The sequence below is a fragment of the Gossypium arboreum genome, chromosome 12, assembly GCF_025698485.1.
Source record: "Gossypium arboreum isolate Shixiya-1 chromosome 12, ASM2569848v2, whole genome shotgun sequence".
Classification (NCBI taxonomy): domain Eukaryota; kingdom Viridiplantae; phylum Streptophyta; class Magnoliopsida; order Malvales; family Malvaceae; genus Gossypium; species Gossypium arboreum.
The window spans coordinates 30,251,134-30,269,511 of NC_069081.1; the positions used below are offsets into that span (position 1 = coordinate 30,251,134).

An 18,378-nucleotide genomic window follows, 5' to 3' on the forward strand; every position below is an offset into this window, starting at 1 on the left:
TAAAAATAGATTGATTTGAGAAATACAATTATATTAATATATCCAATAAATAAATTATTAAAATATCAATCACATAAAAAGTAAAAAGTAACGTAAACGTATAAAATTATTTCTAGTTTTACACTGATTTAGATGCTGATTAACTTCTCGACTGGGAAAAAACAAATCAATCTCTCTGTTGAAAACATAAAAACTTAATGGAAAAACTTGATTTAAAAATTGAATACAGTGAAAAAGGAAGCAAAAATATAGACTACAAAACATAGAGAAGGAAAACAAATGCATGCATGATTACCCTACGTTGATATATCTTTTCTATTTAATTCAGATCATATTTATAAAATTCAATTGTTTTTTGGAAATTTCAATTATTTGTTTCTAAATTAGTGAAATAAATTATCATTTAAATAATTAATCTTTTTCAAAACAAGATGTGACACTTTAATTGATATTTACAAAATAACAAATGAATAAATAAACACATTACGACAGCTTTTTAACTCCGTTCGCGTATCAAATAAAGATAACAGGCATACAAGGGATAAAAAAATAATAATAATAATAATCTATTCCCTTGTATTTTATTCTTTAGGCAAGAATGATTAAGGCGTCAATTCTTACAACATGAATCCCATAAGAGGAAGGGTAAAAAATGGGGGAGGGAACGAAAAACCTGTACATAATCTTTCTTTATGCTCACATAGATTATAAAATTAAGATTTTACTTTGATTGTTCTCTTTTACTAATTCTTGACTAAAAATAATCTGTTCTAATTTGATTCCCCTTTCTGAATCCAGCCAATACCGCAAAGCCTGTGGTATTCCAATACCATCAAGGAAATCAGAATTATCACTACCACCTACCATTACCTTTGGCTTACCCATTGTTCGCAGCATGATAACAAATTTATCCTGCCTATAACTACATGTCAACTGATAATGTCCCCCGCACCATACGGAGCACAAACAAAGAGCTTTGTCATTGCACCATCATTGCTTGATTGAACGAAGCTCCCACTTACCCTCGCCATCAACAAGTCGTAACTCCAAAGCATGGAATGGTATTAGAGCTGGTCGCTGAGGAAACACAATAAATAACAAAAGAAATGGTTTCAATTTTAAATTAGAAAGGAACTAGTTATGTTGCTATTTGCTTCAGGAAGTGCTGCAGCAGACAATGACAAAATCAAGAAGAGCATCCCAAGTGTTCTATTATTTGTCAAATTCTGAAAATAACTGGTTGCATGCTTGTCTCTAATTCACTATCTGATCGAACTACTTGCCTGTGATGAGGTAATAACAGTAATACCCAAATCTTTTGCCAGTCTATAAAGTTGCTCCTCAACATCGACACTCGTGGCACTGCCATTGGAAGAATACCAAGGTAAATTAGACAACTAGTTACTGGTTTTTTAAAAAGAATGCATAGTCATTAGTTACATACTTTGTACACTCGTCAAGGATACCAAATTTAGGCGTGTGGAAGAACAACCTTGCCTGGTAAAACAGAAAGTTTGATATCAAAATAACAGAACTCTGTCGGAATGAAAAGTAAAATATTTTAGTCTTAAGTGTGGAAGTTAGCTTAACTCACCATGCCTAATCTCTGCTGTTCTCCGAGCGATAAGATGTCTTCCCAATTGAGATTAGCATCCCAACCACCTTCCTCCCGTTCTAAAAGATAATTCAATCGAACATTTTCAAGAATGGTTTTCAAACGTGCATCAAGAACGCTGGCACTGTCCACTGGTTTTTTACCTGAAATTTTACATGTTCAGAATTCCCAAAATCATACAGTTTCAGTACATTGTTTTCCAAGAGGTCATTGAAGAAATAAACTTTTACCTTTGACACCATCACACAATAAATTATTTGTCATTCTACCACGCTTTCTAAACTGTTATGGTATTCTTAATGAATAGTGAAGGGGAGACCAGATAAAATCTCATGTGAACCGCCAAGATCAAAATTTGAGCATTTCAGACTTAATTATAGTCTATGTCCCTTGATAAACTCATCCCCAGAGAAAAAATGCAAATGTCAGTTGCCAAAATTCCAGATAATTTTGTTCTCTTTTGTAACACGAAAACTTGATGTAGTTTTCATTATCTAATTTTTGGGGAACAGGAAGACCAAAATGTTAATTGATGAAAATTGTATTAAAAGGGAAAAAGAAAAAGGGCCTCAATCTTTACTGACTGCTAAAGTTGTATATTGAGGGAAAAGGCTCAGTTTCTTCTTGTAGCAAATTGTTAATGCCACTAGACAATTTACACATCGAAGTGGTACCTCTTTCTTTACTATATAACTCAAGAGTCCAGAAAGTAGTCAAATTAACCAAGCAAGGGCATGTTTCATGGTTATACTGTTGGAACAAAATGACTATTCAATCATTAATAAATAGTAGGTATCAAATTGGAAACTCAAAAGATAAGGAAATCGTTGCATCTTATGCAAGTAGATTACCTTGTCCATACAACTTAAATTCTCTCAGCTCTGCTTCCTCACAGGAGAGAGGATATATGATTTGATCCCTCAAAGTTCCCAAGCATGTATATGGTCGCTGAGGAACATAGAAGATGCCACCAGAAGCTGTCTCTTCATCAAAATGGTGGGATGGTTTATAAAGCCTTCCACTCACGATGGGCCACAGACCTCGAAGTACTCTGAAAACAGAACTTTTTCCGCTCCCATTGGGGCCTTAAGAGATTAAAGGTAAGTCAGATGCAAATATCTTATCAATGCATACAATAAAAATTTCCTATACTAACCAGTAACTAGCAGGCTTTTTCCTGGTACTACATCACATGTCAACTGTGTAGCCAACAGCTTCTGTGCTGGAGTAATTATATCTACCTCGGCAAAAGAAATAACATCTTCAGCAGAGAGAGCAGTCCTCTGAGACCGAGATAAGTTATCAGTGCTCAAATCCCCTAATTAGATGACAACCTTGTTAGATTAATGTGCAAAATTTAGGCAACCAAGTCAATCTTAAAATAAATAAATTGAACAACAAAAAAAGATGGGTAAGAAAAGAAGTTGATCCTAATCAAAAAGATAGGACCGGTAGCTGATCAGCAAGAATAGTTATGAAGGCCAAAGCAGATGTCTAGCAAAGAAGCAAATACATCAGAAGAAAGACTTTCTCAGGTGATAAATATTATGAGCATAAGTACGCCAACTTGAAACACAATCTACATTACAAAACCTATGTTTTGGTAAGGCCCAAAAATTCAATGTATTCTGGTTTTTGTTGAAATGTCCCAAGGAACAATGTATGCAGTGTCACATTGTAAGCATCTTATATGCACATGCACCTAACAGTTATATCAACCTACTTCAGTCGAAATCATATCAATAAATTTACAATAACTTCAATGGTCCATTGGTACCTTATCAAACAAGCAAACTAACTTCTATGCAGTTATATTGGTGTAGTTTATAAATTATTCCTTGAAGATACAACAGAAAACCTTCATCTCCAAACATGTGATATTTCAATTTTGTAAAGCTTTTTCACACTCATAAGCAGTAGATTAGAAAAGAAGACTATCAAAAGAATAATAGCAACTATGCGAATTTGACTAAAATCTTTTTATGCCATTGTTTCAACAAAAATAATGAAAATACACATAAAAAGGAAATGCAAAGTCAAGATTTTAAATATACCAGACTGAGCAGCATCAAGAAGCTCTTCAAGCTCAAAAATTCGGTTGATACTCCCAGACAGCTCCAGAAACTTTCTATGCAGTTCTAGGATGTCACCAAAGGCTAAAAAGCTTTGAGACACAACAGATGCCAGGAACCTCAGTGCATGTGCCAACTCACCTAAAAAATGGTTAAGTACTTTTAGAGAGAGATGGGGGGACCAGAAAGTACTGTAAAATTGAGTCAGATATCTCACCTTGGGTAGAAACTAAGGCTCGATCCCCCTTGTGTTCCAAGGCATATAATAAGCTCAAACCCCAAGTAACATTATGCGGAAGCTGCTTTGTGACAAAATCATCAAGTATACCAAACAGCCATTTCTTCTTCAAAAGAAGCAAAGAGTGATCAAGAAGCTCCCTAAATCTTGAGTCAACCATCTGTTAAAAATAAGAAACATAGAATAAGAAACAGGAATGCAAGTTTGGAGACATAGGAGTCTGGTAATGCTGCATAATGCATGCTTAGAAGCAAACCATGCAAGGTGGGGGGGAGGGGGGAATCAGTACTGTGATTCGTAAACACTAAGTCATGTCATTTCACTGTAAAATATTCCTTTACATCATAAAATAACAAGAGGGAGGGCGCCAATCAACCAGTATCCGCCTTTAAAATAATAGCTAAATGCATCAATTAAACATAGAATTATAGACAAGGAATGGAAATTATAGAGAAATAGGAGTCTAGAAATGTTGCATGATGCATGCTCAGCAGCAAACCATGCAAAAGGGGAAAAAAAACAGTAGATCATGATCCACAAAATATCCCTGAAGTCATGTCATTTTACTGTAAAATATTCCTTTATATAATATAAAAACAGGAGAGGGAGGGCACCAATCAAACAATATCTGCCCTAGCAATAGTAAGCTAGAAAATATTTATACCTAGCTTACTTAAGTTACACATGGAACCTGCAACATGTGGGTATCTTTTTATCAATGGATTGACATTTTGAAAAACTCTAAAAGCAAAGTTCAAGCCTGTATCAAACCAGAAAATGCCTGAGCAATGCATGAACTTTACATGTAAACTGTAAATTATAGTTGTGCAATTCAAACGCAAGGTGCATTCAAACTTGCAGCCTATAGAGAGATTTTAAACTGCTCCTTATTTCGGCCTAATTTTCCACAACAAAATTTCCACATCAGCATCAGAAATGATGGAAACAACAGTTGCCATTCAAATTTATTGGATCCTTAAATATCTTACAGCTTTTTCTCGAGCACCGCCTCCAAAGAATGCAACAGATTCAGCATGAGTGCGCAGTCTTTCATGCATGAACCTAATTAAAATATAGTATAAGTTTTTAGAATGATATATGCAGAAACATCCTGATATCCATAAATTACACAGAAGTACCTACTTGGATACATGTATTTATATTATGTATATTCACCAATAGTTTAGGAACTTAACAGGTGAAGAACTGTAAGAGTATGAGAAGACCTAAAGTTGAAAAGTTGAACCAACGCAAAACTCATTGTTTAGAGAAATAAACCTAGAAATAATTAACAATAAAAATATATAAAAAAAAAAGAAAGAAAAGAGATAGCAACATATTAGAGACTTTTAATTGTTCTAATCAATCCACTGTATCACGTAAGTCAGCTCAAAACTACAGTTTTTAAACATACCATTCTTGCCACATATCTTCACAATCTAACTTCCTGAGCTTCTCTTTTTAAACTACCAGACTAGTCTGGAATACCAGTTTAGATTGGCACTTCAGCACATCCGTGTTCATGCAAGTATCTCCATGTGTAATACATCTAGCATTCATAGTATTAGTAACATGGATTCTAGAATTACCTGAAGGTTCCCTCAAGCTGTTGTTCTCGACTTGTCAAATCACCAAAATCAGGAGTAACAGTCCTTAGAAAACCTAGACCAAGAAACATATATGCATACAAAATGGAAACACCCCTTCTCCCAGTTAAGAGCTTCATTCTCCAGGTGAACCTAAAATTTGCAGAATTGGTTAAGAATTTTTCTTAGAAAGATAAATGAGGCAGGAAAGGAACATATGCTTTCAAAGCCTAGAATCAAGATTAAACAGAAAACAAGTCCTGTGATCAAAATAATGTACTCACCACAAAATGTCAACAGATGGCTTTACCATTCCAGTAACCAGTCCTGATAAATCAGTTGTTAACTTTTCAAGATCATGAGTGATTCTTTGATCTGCATCAATATTTTTGCTTGACATGTGAAAAACCTACAATGAGATGCATGAGATGTGAATTAGTATTTCTGAATTCTCGGTAATAGTATAGACCATTATAAACATTGTGCAATGTCTGCCAGGTACACGGGCATCAGTGTATCTGAGCTGATCAAACTACCTGGTAAAATGCATTATTTCTTAAGTAGTTCTTTAGCAAATTTTGGGTCAACCTAATCCTCCACCCAAGGGCCAGCCTAGCAGTCAAGTGCCTGCAAACCAAGAAAATGGCTATTCAAAAAATTATTTTTCACTAAGAAGGCATGAAACTAGATGTGAAAAAAGCAAGGGATGAGACTAAAATTTGTGGTAAAATTCATACCACCAAAAAACAAGTATAATCAAAGTCTTTTGAGCAGTAACAACATAAAGATAATATAAAAGAAAATATTGCTGGAGATTATCCACGAAATTCTTATATGCATGACCTACATTCATTGTCTTCAAATGACCCAAAGCTCCACTCAGAAATTTACCAGCCTGGTATGAAGTAATGGAAATATAATAGGATACAAACCATGAAAAAATTTAACATGAAAGCATTTATCAGTTAAAAGTCACAAGTTACGGGCAAATACAAGCCAACAAGTTAGACAAGCAGCTCTCTGCATAGGCTACACAATCTGTACATACAGAACAAAAAACATACTGAAACACAAAATGGATAGCCTTAAAAAGCATTCTTTTTACAGTATAGGAGAAAAAGCACACTAATATGAATGAAGGTGAGATCTCTCCTATTTAGGAAAATCTCAGAAGTCAGAACTTTGTAAGATATTTGGTGACAAGTTAACTGGGAAAGCACAGTATGATAGAGAAGTTCAGAAAACTGAGAAATCAATTTCAGTAACTTCAGGAGAAAACAAGAAAACTTTCTTTAGACTTCAAGAACATGTAGACACTGGAGTTAGGGCTTAACATTCATGCTAAACCAATCACAGATGCCAGTAAGATATCACTTTCTTTAGACTTCAAGAGAATATATGCATGTCTACATATCTTATGCCTAAATTGCAGATAAGTAAAATAACAGTACTATATTAGCATAGATTAAATAGATAATTATATTGATAGATCTTTTCTTTACTAGTATCTCCCTCTTTTAGTTTACATGGAGGTCAAAACCTGCTCTTTAGAAAAAAGTACCTTAAGGAAGGTGCAATGAAAGAAGATGCACCACTTTGAAGAACACTTATACCAATTAATCGGATAAAGGCTGCCTTATTCTGCTCCAAAACATGCTTCACAGTCGTTCCTGGAAGTGTATGCATTTAAATAACTATAAAATAACCTCTCAGATTTTAAAATGGATAAATAGTAAAATGATGGATTTGTAATACCATTCAATGAAGCAATCCGATCTGATATCCATGTTCTCGAGACAACAAGAAAAGCAACTGCAAGTAGTTGAGCCCCTTGTTTGTCAAATAGCGTAGGCACCTGAATCCAAGAATTTAAGATTGTAGATAAAGAATTAAAAAAACTAGTGTTAGTAAATGAACACAGCATTTTCTCATTACTTATATTAAGGACTTTGAACCAGATTTACTCAAATTCAAACTTTGAAGAAAAGTAAAATATCGCAAAAAGAATGCTCCTCATGCTCAACAAAATGTTATACAACAGTGTCTAAGCAACTTGTATCAGCTATGTTACAGTTATCTAAGTATATTAGAGAAGATGTAGCAAATAAGGGTGGTTCCATCTTTGCTAATCCATAATGGCACTTTCAGGACAGATAAGGATATAATTTTAAACTGTATATAAATAAAAAAGGATATAACTTTAAACATTTACACTCTAGGATTCAAACTCCGTGCTTAAAGCCAATTTAATAAAAAATGTTGTTTTTACCAAAAAAAATTTCCTGGATTTTAAAAGCTAATGAAAAATCACTTCAGGAATAAGCAATATCAACTACATAAATGTCCTACTCAAGGACCAAGAAAGACATAATGATCTACATTTTTGGGGAACTCATCATTCAAATTCCATTAACATTTAGAACTTTACAAAGTCAACTACTGATACCAACTTTGGGCACAATAACAGGCAAATCATCCCCTAAGTTCACAAGGCTAGTTTACGAGAATAGAGAAGGCTAGTCCAAAACATACCAATACTTTAAACATGGCAGCTACTCTCAATGGCAGTGCTCTTGGAACCTTGTGGAGTTGAGGAACAATGGGCAATTTAACACCATGATTCACAGAGGGCGATGTTACTATAACCTCTGATATATATGATTGAGTCTTTGGACTTGAGAATGCAGAGTCCTAGAAAAGTTCACTCAACATGAGATATAACAGATACAAAAAAGAAGAAAAATTACAGGAACCAGGTTTCAGAAGTTTTAAGACCTTTTTAGCAGCAGTGAATGCCCGTTGAACTGCAATTGCATCATTTTGGCGGTCTGTCTCAGAAAGTGCGGTTAAAACAATCCCACCTTCACTTTGCACTGAAGAATCCTCCCTGTAGGTTACATAGAAATTCGAGTAATACACCATAGCTAATGGTAATGCAATACACACAACTTTATGCTTGGTACCTTTTGTAATGAACTTTCCATCCTCCTTCCCCATCCAAGGACAAAACCACATCATGGAATGCAACTAGTGCTGGACGATGTGATATGGTTATGCATGACGTACCCATTGCTCTAACCTTAGCACAAAATCGCTCCTCCATATCAGTTGTCACAGCACTAGTGCACTCATCAAGAATTGCAAATTTAGGCTTATGGTAGAAAAGTCTAGCCATCCCCAATCTCTGTTGCTCTCCAAGAGAGAGTTCATCACCCCAGTTGACCTCTTTCTCAGGAGGATAACGATCCAATAGGTAGTCAAGGTCAACCTAAAGAAACAACGAAATGAAGAAATATTTTAAAGATAGCCTATAAAACTCAAAAGAAACAAAAAGCATCAATACACAATCAAGGAAGAAATAACAAGAAAAACATTATGAGATGAAACTCATACATTTTTCAACAGGTCCACCATTCCACTATGTGTAAGAGGTTCAACCTCCTGATCTGCAGTAAGAGGGTAAATTAGCTGGTCTCGAAGGGTTCCAACAGCTGTATATGGTCTTTGTGGCACATAGAATATTTCTTTATTAAGATCAGAACCAACCCCAGGTTTCACAATATGGCCAGATACCAGTGGCCAAAGACCACCTAAAACACGAAAAAGGGAACTCTTTCCACTGCCATTTGGACCTTCAGAAAAAAATAAAAGAAGAATTATATATGCCTAAAAACCAGAACACAAATTTGAAACAAGAGTAAGCACAGGCAGATTAATTTTAAAAAAGATAAACTTAAAGGGCACTTTGTATATAAATACACACATACATAAAAAAGAACAAGGAGACTTTTCACTATTCTGTGGAAAAGCAAAGATACAAGATATTAATGATAATCAATAGTTAAAGGCAGGTAAGGTTGCCAAAGGCCTGATGAGGATAAGGTGGAGAGAGAAGAGTATATTCTCCATCTTCAACCCATTCTTGCTCCAGGACTGAAGCATAAATCCAGGTATCTGCCTTGTCCGAAAAGAGAATGTTCACTCAAAGAGAAAAGGAACTCTGCTTCTTTTCATGTAACCAGAATTAAACATATAGTATTTTCTTGTCTTCCTCCCTCTAAACCAATCTCTGGTCCTCTTATTCAGCTTTCCTTATCTTCCAAGTAACTTACAGAGAGTTTGTCTTTGGAGACTTAGCAGAAAACAATGTAATAAAAGAAAATCATAGATGCCAGAGAAAATGTGAACCTTTTTCCTGCTTTTATTTAAAGGCTAAAGCAAAGAGATTCTAAAACAACAACAACAATAATAATAATAAAGAACTACAAATTCATGTTCTACACCAGTTAGTGATTTATATTCTACTTTAAAATTAAATATGTTCTGAAATATAAGCTACAAAGCAAGATTGTTATCAAATAGAACTGTTACCAGGTTTGATATTTAAATTATGCCACTCTTCGGTAAATATAACATACAAAGAACAAAACTCCAAGAAAAGCCCCACTGTAACCAACCAAAGCTAGAAGTGAATCATCACTTTGTAACAAAATCTACAATTTCTTTATTGTCACTCTCACTTCCAATAAAAACTTATTATGCTTCCTCGAAAATAATAGAAAAGGATGAAAAATAGCAAAAAAATAGAAGAATGTTTAAAACATAAGAAAATGGCAACATAAGACATATTAAAGGGACAAATGTAAATCAATTTTTTTTCAAGGGAAAAAGCACCTGTAATCAAAAGATTAGAGCCCGATTCAACCCTTAGAGAGAGATCCTTCACCAAAACATTTCCGGTTGGAGTGACAACCTGGAAGGCATTATAACTATTACAACAAAATATATGGCCAAGGCATATTAAGAATCATAAAGGATTCAATGTTCTCAAATACCTTGACACCAGAAAACTCAACATAGTTAGCTTCAGTTAAGTAATTCCTACTTCCAGGTCTTTGCAGGGATGACTTTTTATCATCAGCACTTAACTCTCTTGATATGAGCATCAACTCATGAATACGGTCAGCATAACCACTGGAAGATATTAAGAGAAATGATAAAAAGAATAAACCATAAGGTAATAGATGAAACAGAAATAAGTCTCACTCACGTTTTACTTGTAATAATCAACAATTATTATTGAAGATGCAATGAATTTTAAGGATGCTTAAGGGGTAAGATTTCAGAGGTTTCTAGAAAATTCTTGATGTTCCTCCCGCTGAAGTTCAATTTTGTAATAATCAACAACTCTTATTGACTAATCAACATATTGATTATGAATTTTAGGGATGTGCCTGGTAAGATTTAAGAGGTTGCTTAGAAAGTGTTTAATGTTCCTCCTAGTGGTATTATCACTAACACTTCTAAAAGGCCAGAAATGAACAAAGAAATACCTGAGACGATTCAGCCGTCTTGAACTTATAGAAAGGGTTCCCAAGGCCTGAAAGAGTGAAATTACAACACTAGTGTGATATCTTAAATTGCTCAACATCTCTGCACGTCCCAATGTTGAAGCATCTGGCCTAAGATGGCCAGCAAAGAAAGGCTCAATAATCAAAACAACAGCCACAGTAGCACCAAGGTACTTCAATAAGAAGTCCTGAATCATGCCAAACCACCAATGGTCATGAAGTACAACCCTCATGTGCTTAACAAGAGTCTTAAACTTCTGTTGAATATGAGATTCTTCTCTACTTTCTCCACCATAAAATGCTATACTCTCTGCATGGGTCCTTAGCCTTGAATGAAGTTGTCTGTATTCTCCTTCCAACTGCTGTTCTTTTGACATTAGCTTCCCAAAAGCAGGAGAGAAGTTTCTTATGGCAGCTCCGGCTCCCAAAACATAGGCCTGCAAAGAAAACCTCCTGTGTTAATTTGACAACAAGACAATATGGTAATCACTATATTCGCAGAGCAGTGCCAGAAAAATATGTAAGCCAGTAACAATACGAATGAATAGAGCAAAAAATTACCAAAATCCAGAGTATGTATTTTGGGCTAGCATAAGAACAAAGACGCCAAGTATAAAGCAGACCATCAGTAACTGCTGTCAAATCATCCTGTACAAGTTCACTCAATTCTGAACAGAATCTTGGTAAATCACTTGCGATTCGTTGTTCAGGATTCCTAATCCGTCCATCAACATGCGATATTTTGTAATATGCCATGTTCTGTAATTAAATATTTTGTCAGGAAACAATAACTAGAATATACTAAAAATAGTAACGTATAGGGCATGTAAACCTATTAGGTACTTCTTACTTCATGAGAGAACAAACAAACTAAAGCAGCATCATTAGAGATGGAGATTGTATTTGCAATTTATATATCAGATAGACATTCTCATTGCAGTTTGAAGCAAAAAAGGAATTGGTAAACACATTTCAAGGAAGGTGTAAGTGACTAGACATCAGGATTAGAACAGAATACTCAAAAGTCTCAGCATTCATAAGAAAATATACTCAGTTCCAGGAAGGAAAATTTTATAAGATTCCGAATTTTTCATATGTTTAAGTCTAAGACAATTTAGACTTTAGTTCCACAATGCTTTGTTTAAACTGATTATGCACATTTTAAAAGAGATGATGAAAAGTACCAGAAAAAATGAATGTTAGAAAATTAAACATTAAACAACAAAGGTGTATTCCACCCACAGTGGTTGATATGAGCAAACAAGATAGGTCACTTATGCAAGCACAGATGAACAGTGAAGCATGATTAAGATTTCTGATTGGAAATATACCTGATCCAACAAGAGTAAAAAATGAATAGCATAGGATAGAAACTTTAAAATAAAATAATAATAAATTATGCCAGTAGCAAATGAAGAAAACTACCTCAAAGTAATGTGCATGGATGAGTTTCGTCAGTATTTTTCTGAACCTCAGACTTAGGGTACCCGTTATGTATTTTGAAGTAGAATGAATAGTTGACAGGAGAAAGCACAATAAAATATTTTCGGATATTAGCCAGAAAAATGATGGTACACGCCGAAGAAAAGCAGCACGGAATAGAAATCCCTGAACTTTTGCTAATCTATTGCTCAAAGCAGCTCTCAGCACCTGCAAAAATTCATAAAATAGATGTTACTTAAAAAGAAAACAAAACTTCTTCTCTAAAGTTCAAGCTACAAAGGTCTCCTATGTCACATTCAATATAAGGAGATTTTTAAATATTTTCTGTCCCAATTGCTGTATCTGATGCATGTCAAATGAGAACTGCAAACTAAAATTGTAGCCATGTAAGGATCTGTCTGCACAAATACTTGCATAATGAGGGCGGATGGATAAAGTTCTTTGCCTTAACCAATTTCCTTCTTGAGTTCCTTAACCTTGTTTCTATTTGAATAGTAAATATAGAAAGTAAATATAAAATTAATCATAAAATGATTTGATTCTCCCGATTTATTTAATTCTCTAGTTTGTGTACTACCTAAGATATTCAATAGATGGAATCCTTTCTTAAATATAGGAGACCCTACCAAGTTTCTTTCTTTCTAACCTGTGATGTTTCTGCTATGACCCTATTGAGCCTCTTTATTTTTGAAAAGGTCAATTCTTATTTACCACAACAAAATCCGGACACTTGCATGGTAATTTCTGATGTTATTCCCACAACATCAAAAAACACTGACCATAAACTTAGTGGCAAAAACTATTTGGATTAGAGCAAATTGTGTTGGACATTGGACACAAATAAGATGGCTTACCACAATGCCCACCAACGCCAAGAGATCTCTTGTACCTATTTTGCCCATCTCAGATAGAAGAATTGCTGCTAAAACCTGAAGGGACTTCAATCCACCTTTCTTTTGTTTGATTCTCTTTACATTATTATTGTTTTTGAGAACCTCATCAGGATTTTCTTTGTTTTCTCGGATCCCATTGTAATGACTATATGAATCAGCCTTTTTATTGCTAAACCTTGAATGTACATAAGCAGCAGTTCCACCAGCAACCACAATACCAGAAGCAAGCAGTAGTGCTTTCCTGTGAAATTATGAAAATAGAAAAATAGTAACATACTGGACAGTCACAAGGAGAGGAGAGAAGACAAAGATTCTGTGGCTAGAGCACTGCAACATGAGTATCAAAGCATGAACATCCAACAAAGCACCACCAGGCAAGTAGGTAGAGGAATAATATCATGCCACATAACATATCAAGTAGTATAACTACAGTAAGACACAATAGGAGCTCGCTTAGGTTACAAGTCCTTATCATAAGACAGCATGTTCTCCAACATCATTTTTTACAATAGAATACCACCAGCCAATAGGGGTTTCCTAAACTAAGCATTTTCCAGAGTCTTTTTGTGTTTTCTAACTCTTAAAAATATGCTCATTCCAAATAGTTGATTTAAAAATTTTCCAAGATAATTATCATTAACATTTCTTCTTTTGGGCTAAGGTAATTGGGGCATAGACCTAAAAGATAAAGGGAATGTGGGATTGCACCCCAGGCCCATATAAAATCACTTACCCTTTGGAGAAAAAGGTAACCACGTATGGGGAAAGCCCCAAGGTTATTTATGATTAAACTGATCAGAAAGGCATTTACTCAAGACCAGTTGCTATATGGATAAATTACCCCATACAACAGTAAGTGTTTCAACCTCCTCTGTTGCTTGCTTGAAATAAAATAAAAAACACTATGATTTCCCTTCTCTACATTATTATCTCTCTAAATGTTGAAATTTTTTATAATAATTAAAGAAACAACTTTCAAGGTTTCCTAATTGATAGAAATTATTGTCTTGATACAATGATTGTTTCCAAGATGAAGAGAGAGAGTCAAAAACATGCCAGGGTAAAATAAAAAGGTAACCACGCATGGGGCAAGCCCCAAGGTTATTTAAGATTCAACTGATCATAAAGGCATTTACTAGACCAGTTCCCATATGGATAAATTACCCCATAAAACAATAAGTGTCTCAACCTCCTCTGTTGCTTGCTTGAAATAAAATAAAAAAACACTATGATTTCCCTTCTCTACGTTATTATCCCTCTAAAATGTTGAAATTTTTTATAATAATTAAAGAAACAACTTTCAAGGTTTCCTAATTGACAGAAATTATTGTCTTGATACAATGATTGTTTCCAAGATGAAGAGAGAGAGGCAAAAACATGCCAGGGTAAAATAAAAAGGTAACCACGTATGGGGAAAGCCCCAAGGTTATTTATGATTAAACTGATCATAAAGGCATTTACTCGACCAGTTCCTATATTTATAAATTACCCCATACAATAATAAGTGTCTCAACCTCCTCTGTTGCTTGCTTGAAATAAAATAAAAAACACTATGATTTCCCTTCTCTTCATTATTATCCCTCTAAAATATTGAAATTTTTTATAATAATTAAAGAAACAACTTTCAAGGTTTCCTAATTGATAGAAATTATTGTCTTGATACAATGATTGTTTCCAAGATGAAGAGAGAGAGTCAAAAACGTGCCAGGGTCTTCATCAACTAAACCTACAATGCTACAAAACCCCTAAAAAATGACAATGTGTCGCATTATTCTTCCAGCATCTTCAAAGCTTATAAGATGTGTATAGCGTAGGTTTTTCTACCCATAAGGTAATTCACTTTCAGTATATACTACTCAGCGAACCCCAAACAAACAGAAAATCTGAAGACATTTTTCTCTATGTTATTCACACTCATCAAGAAGTAGATATGACGAAAAGTACAGAGAAAAAAGTGAAATACAAGGTAATAATTGCCCTAGAAGAAACATTAAATATTAGCATCATCAGTAACAAATCGGTTTGCGAAAAGCACCAACCCTTGTCATTTGTACGAAAAATAAATTCATTCAATTAAGATACAGAAGTGTCAATATAATTATTTAAATTGAAAATCGCCATAAAATACATCAATACCTCTTAGAAGACAGAAGATTTTTGCCATGCTCAGTTAGCTGCAGCAATTGAAGAGAAGGCATTGTTGAAGGTGGAACTGTGCACGGTAGCAAAGATTAGCCACCAAGCAAGGATTGGAGAATCTGGGCTGCATTAACAACAATTGTTAAATGATAATGTTTAACTTCGGGTTTTCCCACAATCAATATTGGAAATCAATATATAGAAAGAGGGACAACTAGTACTCATTACTTCTTACGAAAAAGTGAAGAATCTTCACTAGAAATGTAAATATCGGTTGTTATATAAGATGATATTTATACCCCTATAGCGTGATTTGTTGTAAATGACAAACAATAGGATACACGATTATATGTGAAAATAAAGTCTAGGAAGCTTCAAATTAGAGAAACTCTATGAGTGGTTTTTTTGTTATTGACCAAAACATCCCAAATCTTCCCCAACCTTCCCCCAAATGGAAAATCTCCAAATTTTATGGCCAATGCCCAACCAGTTAGAATTAAATAAGCAGGGTAGTTGCAATACCATCTAATGCAATGAGTAGTATAGCAAAAGATAATGCTCTGCAGAAGGAAAGACAATTATAAAAATTTCAAATTACAAAACATAAGATGATTCTCCAAAGTCACATCCTGTTGTTTAACAGAATAAAGCAAATATTTATCTAGAAAAAAGGACAAAAAATACATTCTAACTATTGTGTTGTTTTTAGCTCTCACAATTTTAATTCAAAGGCCAATAGTGTTAACCAAGCTCCAACAAAAGTAGATGCTGGCAAGTGGTAATACTTCATTTTTTTCTTAATATGAAAACTTCTAAGCAGTGAATACGCCTTGTAATATTGCTTCTTATCAAATAATTTTCAACAAATTATCAGGCATAACACATATGTGAGACAAATTATTTAAGCATAACAAAATTTACTAGAAAAGGAAAGCAGCAGCGACAAACAGATAAAAAATCATAATCCAAGAGAACTGTTAAAGTTCAGAAAAATGTTCTTTGGAGAGACAAGAAAACACTGAAGAGCATATCTTAAAGTATAAACTGGTGGTGGTTTCAGGACGTAGTTTTATTCAATCTAGATCTACCATTAGTGGTGAGAAGAAATAGAAAAAATAGAAGGTTGAAAAAAGCCATGCACTTGCTTTTTGGAAAGCATATTCCATTCACAATAAATCATTGCAATAACCAGCCCAATTAAAGAATCCAAACAACTTGAGTCCTTGAACACGATAGAGAAATGGAATTGCATAGATCAAAACTATTGCATACTCCCTACTTCAGAAGAAGAGGAATTAGTCAACAAAATCAACATGAAAAAAGGGGAAAAAAATACATTTTTCAAAAGCTGTGCAAAATGATAAAGTAAAGATGTGCAAGTGAAGTGTCTTGCATGGGTAAAATACTTATACAAGTTGACATACCTGGACAGATGAAGACTAAAAAAGACACACATAGTCAAATCGAGTGTTACTGGCTTAGTTCGAACCCTTTTTAATCTGCTGCAAACTCCCTTGCTTGAATATTTATAAAAAAAGACAAAGATGAACATTCTTCATTTGATGTAAATGAATCTGAGCAACCCCACCTCCTTTTCGTTAAACAATTGTTAAATTAATTTTGTGCCCACGTCCAACATGCAACAAACCTGAATTTCTAACGCTTAATTACCAGACTAGAACTTAGGGGCATTGAACCCTTTGTCACAAACCAGACAAGCTTGTCTCAAACACGAATACCACATAAAATTCACCATTACTAACCACATGATTTGCCAAAGCAGATACCACAATTGCTGAGAACTTAATGCGAATCAAGGTTGTGCAATTTAACCTTAATAGTAACCATAACACTTCCGACGTAATAAATACACAGCTACAATTCATTACTTCCTTTCCTCTTTGACATTCTCGGCTAAAACTTTCGAAAAACAACCTAGAAGAGCTAAAGTCTCATTGTAGCATTAAATTTTACAACTTCAACAACGCAGACCTAAACTTTTAGAGCTCCAATTCAGTTAAGCTTTCTCTAATTTGATCAAATACCTTACCATAATAAACATATATTTTTTTAAAAGAAGTACGCAGACTTTTTTTTTCTTCTGATTTTTATAAAATTATTTCCTAAAATATTATAATCATAAAATTGTCACCTAAACTAATCGAAACTGCTGATTCGACAAGGAAAAAAACGAAAATTCAACTACAAGCGAAAATAAATCTAACTTGTTAGTAGCTTTAAACAATACCTGAGCAACTGCAGCAGCCGAAAGTTCTCAAAATCGCATCAAAACAATGGAAACCACATTAATCTTTGCAATTCCCGTCTCTCTCTCTCCCCCTCTCTCAATTGTTGTAACTGAAATTTCCAACGCTTTTTTATTTTTTCTTTAAATATTAGTAATAAAATCGCCAAGCGCTACAATCATTGAACCCAAAATTCAAACCTAGGATGATTAGGGAAAAGAATGAGAGGTGGCTCGATAAACAAATTTCCAAACGAAAGACGAGGGAGAACGAAGAAGATTATTTTTCCCTTAGAACTAAGAGAGAAAGAAAGCCCCTGGCAGATGATATATAGATGATGATGATGAGCCTTTTACGGCGCCTTATTTACATGATTTTTTAATATGTAATTCCAACTTTTGATCTAAAGTACCGAAATTGTTTTTTTTCCTTTTTTCTGCAAATAGAAGTTTCTTTTGTTTTCCTTTATCTTATTTTTACTTTAATCCAATCAAGCTTACGACCAAGCTGCTGAGTCAGAGGCTCCACACTTTTAGATCCGATATTTAATTTTTAAAAATTGGTAATGAAATTATATACATCATTCTAAAATATTTTACTTTTAACATATTTTTCATAAATTTCCCAAAGAAATGACTAAAGAAATGACAACATAAAAGTCGTGTTTTATTTTTTATATGAATTTAATGTTATCTTAAGTTAATAAATATATTTATAAAAATTAATTTTTTGCTAAAATAAACGGTAAAGATTGAAAACTATGATATTTTAAGTTGAAATTTTTATAAATTGTAT

General features: G+C 34.0%; 1 protein-coding gene across 2 annotated transcripts; it reads right to left on the reverse strand.

The window, feature by feature from the left end:
• Positions 1-493: 493 nt before the first annotated feature.
• On the reverse strand, positions 494-18,059 carry LOC108479180 (ABC transporter D family member 1-like). Of its 2 annotated transcripts, none has more exons than XM_053022498.1 (26): positions 17,586-18,059; positions 15,335-15,456; positions 13,160-13,439; positions 12,288-12,512; positions 11,424-11,621; positions 10,845-11,299; positions 10,347-10,485; positions 10,186-10,264; positions 8,905-9,143; positions 8,475-8,779; positions 8,287-8,398; positions 8,044-8,202; positions 7,267-7,366; positions 7,073-7,181; positions 6,048-6,138; positions 5,796-5,920; positions 5,515-5,664; positions 4,915-4,987; positions 3,905-4,085; positions 3,670-3,828; positions 2,772-2,933; positions 2,467-2,700; positions 1,595-1,758; positions 1,445-1,497; positions 1,284-1,362; positions 494-1,077 (listed from the first exon to the last, which is right to left on the reverse strand). In XM_053022498.1, exons 2-26 carry the CDS (start codon positions 15,394-15,396, stop codon positions 991-993), a joined length of 4,020 nt encoding a protein of 1,339 aa, XP_052878458.1. In that variant the 5' UTR covers positions 15,397-15,456; positions 17,586-18,059; the 3' UTR covers positions 494-990. The 2 variants fall into 2 exon arrangements, with proteins under 2 accessions (XP_052878458.1, XP_017637117.1); XM_017781628.2 differs by having other exon boundaries at positions 15,335-15,461.
• Between the last annotated feature and the right edge of the window lie 319 nt (positions 18,060-18,378).

What these genes read in the sequence shown, in the direction of transcription:
- LOC108479180 (XM_053022498.1), bottom strand. Translation starts at nt 15,396, where the DNA reads ATGCCTTCTCTTCAATTGCTGCAGCTAACTGAGCATGGCAAAAATCTT. An exon ending in ATCCTTGACGAGTGTACAAA is followed by an intron (nt 1,363 to 1,444) that starts GTATGTAACTAA and finishes TTCCAATGGCAG; the next exon opens with TGCCACGAGTGTCGATGTTG. An exon ending in CTGTTATTACCTCATCACAG is followed by an intron (nt 1,078 to 1,283) that starts GCAAGTAGTTCG and finishes GTGTTTCCTCAG; the next exon opens with CGACCAGCTCTAATACCATT.